This window comes from Aptenodytes patagonicus, chromosome 3, assembly GCF_965638725.1.
Source record: "Aptenodytes patagonicus chromosome 3, bAptPat1.pri.cur, whole genome shotgun sequence".
NCBI classification, from domain to species: domain Eukaryota; kingdom Metazoa; phylum Chordata; class Aves; order Sphenisciformes; family Spheniscidae; genus Aptenodytes; species Aptenodytes patagonicus.
Genome location: NC_134951.1, coordinates 38,571,291 through 38,577,290, shown reverse-complemented (window position 1 = coordinate 38,577,290; position 6,000 = coordinate 38,571,291). Strand labels below are relative to the sequence as shown.

General features: G+C 36.6%; 1 protein-coding gene across 1 annotated transcript in view; it reads right to left on the bottom strand.

The window, feature by feature from the left end:
- Positions 1-228: 228 nt before the first annotated feature.
- MEI4 (meiotic double-stranded break formation protein 4) overlaps positions 229-6,000 on the bottom strand; it is a 183,620-nt gene continuing 177,848 nt past the window's right edge. The window contains exon 6 of the mRNA XM_076335312.1: positions 229-727. Coding sequence (XP_076191427.1) covers positions 476-727 — 252 coding nt within the window. The 3' untranslated portion in view covers positions 229-475. The remainder of the gene's footprint in view (positions 728-6,000) is intronic.

Here is a 6,000-nt window from a genome sequence, read left to right as displayed (position 1 = left end):
CTGTCCTATAGGAATTTGTAGTGATAAGTTACCAAGTTTTAAAATAAACATTTTTATTTCTGCCAGCCAGCCATTGTCTCTAAAGCACACAGAAGCTATACAACTCTTAAAAGACAAGCATTAGTTTCCTAACTGGGAAGCTCTACACACATGTTATGTCTTGACTTGAAAATTCATAGTGCTTATTTTAAACATCACCTGAAACAACTTTGTTTGTTGCCATTTTCACTGTGTATGCAAACACCAACATATTGTTTTCCATTATGAGAAACAGCATTTATTCAAAATGGCACCTGGATTATTACATTTTTTCTATCTTTAAAATTCGAAATAAATTGCATTATCTCTGAAACTGCTGTATAGCATAGTAGTTTAAAGTAAATGTTTTCCAATAACGACAATTTTCCTGTCTGGCTCAAAAATTTTCCAATGTAATCCCACAACAAATGCACTGTTAAAAAGTAGGCTGCTTGTTTTAATCAATTTGTATTTGAGCTGAGTTCAAAAGAACACTCACTCTCCATAAATATAAAGAAAACAAAGGGAATTCATCTGAGAGGTGAAGAATAATTTGATCAAGGTTCTTCAGAAATTTGATTTTTTCTTCTCCATCATAGTCTGAGCTTGAAATGTTACTTTCTTCTGTCTCATTTTGAAGAAGTTGTTCCAGAATCATGCACAAAAGAAAAATATTCTCATACTGGGTAATGTCATACATGGCCTGGATCTGGGAATAAAGAAAAATCAATACATAAGCACAGTGTGAAAATGCTTCTGCAGCCCACCATCTCAGATGACAGTTTAAGGAATAACGTTAAAATTTGCAGTAGTATTTATATAATCAGAACGGCTATATGCCCAGTATGATTACTTCTAAGAAACATTTTCTTTTTGGTGGTAACAGCAACTAACTCTCCATCATCATACTACCAAATGAAAAGTCAACATAACCTCCTCTTCGTGAGTCAGAGGGTTTTCTCTACCTAATTATCCATAGGCTGTGACATACAATAATGATCTACAGATAAACAACAACAACAACAACAACAACAAAAGCTTTGTTTGTTGTAGGCATATAATTAAAATTGGTGGAATTAAAGTTAAAAAAGAAATTTTTTTATTCTCAAATATAGACAATCATCTATTCAAGTGATACCTCTAGAAAGTAAATAAAAAGTCCAAATTCTCAATCTCAATAGGAAAAACACAAGCCAGTACCACATATCTGCGTCAGTTACGAAGTGGAAGTGTCAGTTTGTCAAATAAGTTCACCAACCAAACTACTAATTCATTAAAAGCCTTACAGCTTTATCTAATGTAAATTTACCTGTCCTGTGTTTGGAAACTGCAATTTCAAACTGAAGCTTTCAGAATCTCTGCCATACATAGGGAATAACTGGTAAGATAAAAACTTAAACCTTGGGGAGTTGCCTCTCTGGAATGAAATTGTGTCCTTAACAGCAAAATCTACCATTAATATGAGATGGCCTTGTTCTGAACAAGGCTGCAATTACAGTATCTAGATGATTAGAACTGAAATGTAAAATCATAGCTGCTAGAAAATTAATTATATATTTTAGAAAATGCACTGATAGCTCTAGTGAGCCTAAACAACTGTTTAGGCCTGTGGTACAAAGCCAGATGGGTCTAGGCTTCAACATGGGTCTATGAATCAGTATCAAATCATTTTACCCACCCTAAACCGCATACTGCTAGACTTCCCAAAGTGTGAAATTTATTACATAATAGTTGTTTTTACAAACAATGGAAGTAATTTTCGATTCCACTAGAATCTGACAAAAAGACAGCACTTTACATTCCTCAGGTAAGGCTGCTACTATCTACCTCTGCAGTAGACGGTGGCTCAGGGATTGCTCACTTTGTCTTTCTGAGCTAGTAGTTCTTAAACCTAAAATCTGTGTTTGAAGCTCCCTAGGGTAAAGTCTTTCAGGTAACCTCCCACCTCAGGGACAACACTAAGACACCATAGCCATCCTATTGCAAAGCCTCAATGTGGCAAAGTCATTTTGCTGAGTTTTCTAGACATCTTGAAAATTACGTTAATTGCTGAAAAATATTACCCCTAGCCTTGCATGCTCCAGTTCTGTCTCTCTGAAACCTGGTAAGAAAAATCTGCAGTTCAAAAGCTGCTGCCAAGAATTCGATATTGACATTCTTATCAAAACAGCAAAAAAAAAAAAAGACAATATTAAGTATTTGCATACTTTTAAAGTCCAATTAAATCAAATTGCATAAATAGGGAAAATCTCCTTCTAAAAAAGAGGTAACAAGACAGTCTGTTTCTTCAAATACCAAGCATCTGCCTCTAGGACAACCAAGCCTATACACTGATTGTTTTGACTGTTAACTAATACTGGTGAGATAAATGTATTTATTTTGCTTATTTGACTAAATTACAGCTTTCTAAGTTGAGAAAATAACCGGTATTAATGATTTCCTGAATTTCTAGGGAATAGATGATTCTAAAGGCCTATAAAGTCTGCTCTTAAGACTTTCAGTGTAGGAGTCATCTGACCAAACAGTGTCCTGGTTTCGGCAGGGATAGAGTTAATTTCTTTAGCAGCTGGTACAGTGCTGTGTTTTGGATTTAGAGTGAGAACAATGTTGATCACACACCCATGTTTTAGTTGTTGCTAGGTAATGCTTACACTAGTCAAGGACTTTTCAGCTTCCCATGCTCTACCGACTGAGAAGGCTGGAGGTGCACAAGAAGCTGGGAGGGGGCACAGCCAGGACAGCTGACCCAAGCTGGCCAAAGGGATATTCCATACCATGTGATGTCATGCTCAGCATATAAAGCTGGGGGAAGAAGAAGGAAGGGGGGAGATTCGGAGTGATGGTGTTTTGTCTTCCCATGGAACTGTTACGCGTGATGGAGCCCTGCCTTCCTGGAGATGGCTGAACACCTGCCTGCCGATGGGAAGCAGTGAATGAATTCCTTGTTTTGCTTTGCTTGCGTGTGCGGCTTTTGCTTTACCTACTAAACTGTCTTTATCTCAACCCACGAGTTTTCTCACTTTTACCCTTCCGATTCTCTCCCCCATCCCACCGGGGGGGAGTGAGCGAGCGGCTGGGTGGTACTTAGTTGCCGGCTGAGGTTAAACCACAACACACAGGCATCAACAAGCTGAGATAGTTATCCTTGGTTCCTGTTTTAGTAAACAGAGGGAAGCAGGGGGTGGGACTCAATTGCTTTAATGTAGACATCTATTGCCATTTTTGATGTCCAAGGGTATCCAAGGCATGTGCATGAGTAGAGCTTTATGTAAAAGTCAGCAGCTGTAAGCCAGGAGTACCACCTTAGGGCTTCCAGTGGGGTATTAGATGTATGAGCTTTGGCAACTGTGTCCTTCAGGATGTAATTCATCCCATTCTAAACTAGATCCTCAGATGTACTACGCCCTGAAACTCTTTACAGTGATGAAGTATGACTGTGCCCAGAAAAATGACTATGTAGAAACATAAATTGAAGTGCTATGCTTCTAGTTCCTGTAATTTGGATATTAGAAGCACAATGTTACAACCAAAAACCTTTGTTTGATTTTTAAGTGTTGGCCTTGTAAATTCACTCAGATCTTCCTTTCGCATGAGGAATCAATAGAAAATGTTTTAGAAAGGCAAATTATGTCACTTCACTTATCCCTGTAACCTCAGGCTCTTCGAAGCAGTTAAGCAATTGTGTCACTTTCAGTGGGTCTTGAAAAGTACAACTAATTGCAACTTAGTAAACTATCTAATTGATTATGGATAATAGCAACCACAAGCTAACTAATTTTCTTTCCTCTGCAAATACTACTGCACTAAAGGAAAATTATTTTAGCCACACAGACTTTGAACAGAAAGGGTAAGTCTGATGGCAAGGAGGAAGTATTTTTTTGAGGTAATTGCTTTTCAGGGGACAAATGCACCTTAAAATGTTGTTTTATAAAAGCAGGAAAAAAAAATCAGTCTAGAACATTTTCTGGCTCAAGGTTTATTAACCTTTCCAACCCATTTAATGATCTGAACAAAACATGTCTCCATTTCTTTTGTTAGATATCCTTTGAAGCACTAATTGATGCAATTACTGCCAATGCAAATTTATGCCACAGAACTTGTAGAGGAATACCTTTACTGTTACCTAACAGTGCAGTCAAATAACAGACCTATTCATCTCGCTCACCAATGTGTGTAAGCAGGCAGTGGCGTGTGTACGTGTACACACACATACACACAGCTAGTCCATCCAGAAAGTTCAGAAGGTATGTCTGTAAAGCAAACCTTACATATAGACTACGATTCCAGAATATATTAATACCAACTTGAAATAACTTTAACACTAACTCTGTTTTTCAGAAAGAATTTTAAGATAATCACTCTTTTTACAGATCAGATGGGTGTGCAATATGGGTTTTGGACACTATTTTTTTGTGAGATCAGTCCTTGCCGATTTTTCCTCACCAGGTATTTGGAAATGTGTTTCTTAGCAGTAAGATGCATTTTGCACACACCTCAGTTTTGAATTTAACTTTTGAAATTATTTTATTATGATTTCTCAATCCAAACAAACTTTTCAAAGTTAAATATTTTTTTTAAAATGATTAATTATATAAGATTGAGCTTTACATAAGGTGGAAACAAGGGGTACAAGGATGTCCTGGCTGGATTTGATGATCTGCTAATCAGAATTCATACATTTACATCACCAAGTTCAGAATGCAGGAAGTATCAAAGCTTTTGGCTGAAATTAATTCTCCAAGCTTCTCCTACATCACAGGGTGACCACCTGGAACAGCACACATATTTACTACATAATCTGAAAGCAGGGAAGAAGTTCTCTAACCTGTCTTCTTTACAATGCTATCACAAAAAACAGTACTAATACATTAAAGGAAACTGCTCAAAAATGTACGCAGCAATGGCAGCCAGAATGCTAAAAAGCCGTCTGTGTTCCAGGTCCCTGGGCCTTTATTATACTTCTTCTTTGCAAAGCAACAGATCAGATGCCCCTGGATCAAACTCCAAGCCACTGCTCTCTTATTGGACAGATTTGGAGTTGGGGTCTTCAGCAAAATTTTGGACAAAAAGTAGGGATCTGAAAGCACAGAATTAATTGAAGTAACCTTCACTAAATGGTGGATGTAATTTCTGAAGGTTATTCAACCAGATTCAGAAAAAATCCCAAGTGATATTCTATGTCAATTTTTGCACTTAGAATGTTTTTGTTTTCATGTCTTAGTGGTTCATACACATCTATATCATTTATTCAAATGCTCTCAATAACAGCAATATAAAACAAGAACAGGAGAATAAATATTAGCTTTGAAGAAATTCTCTACAATTCTTAAGCCATTTACCAGCTGCAACTCATATTTCTAGTGATGCGTGATGCAGTCTGTTGAGCCTGGAATTTTCACATGCGTAAGACTGATGCTACCTTCTCAGTATAGGCAAATAACTTTTATTCCTTTTATGTCTCAAAGGACCTACAGAATGGAGACAATAGTTTACCAGTGCAAATACAAATTAGATGAAAACAAAGAGATTATGTTCATGGCAACTAGTATTTGCTTCCATGCAACTCAGATACTTATGCAGGCTATGGACAAAGCATCAGCAACACCTGTATGCTTTCTGGAATAAGCCAGAAACAGCTCTAACTAACTCGGGAAAACTTCTTTTTTATTTTGACTGGAATGCTGAAATGCTGCAATTTCTGACAAAATTAAAACAATTAGAATTATTATCAAACCATTATGTTTGATTAATGACAAAAAGCTTTCCTCCTTTTCTATCCCTATAATTTAGTTAACACCTGTTTAGGCTTTTTTAGTCGTATGAAGATACCAAGTTTAAATGTATATTCCAACAAATAATTATACATAACATAATGCTATGTAAAATACTGACATACTGATACATATTTGAATCAAACTGGAAAGATGAGTGTTTATACACCTCTGCTGTTTAGAAAGTGATAAAATTGACACTTCTGGAAGA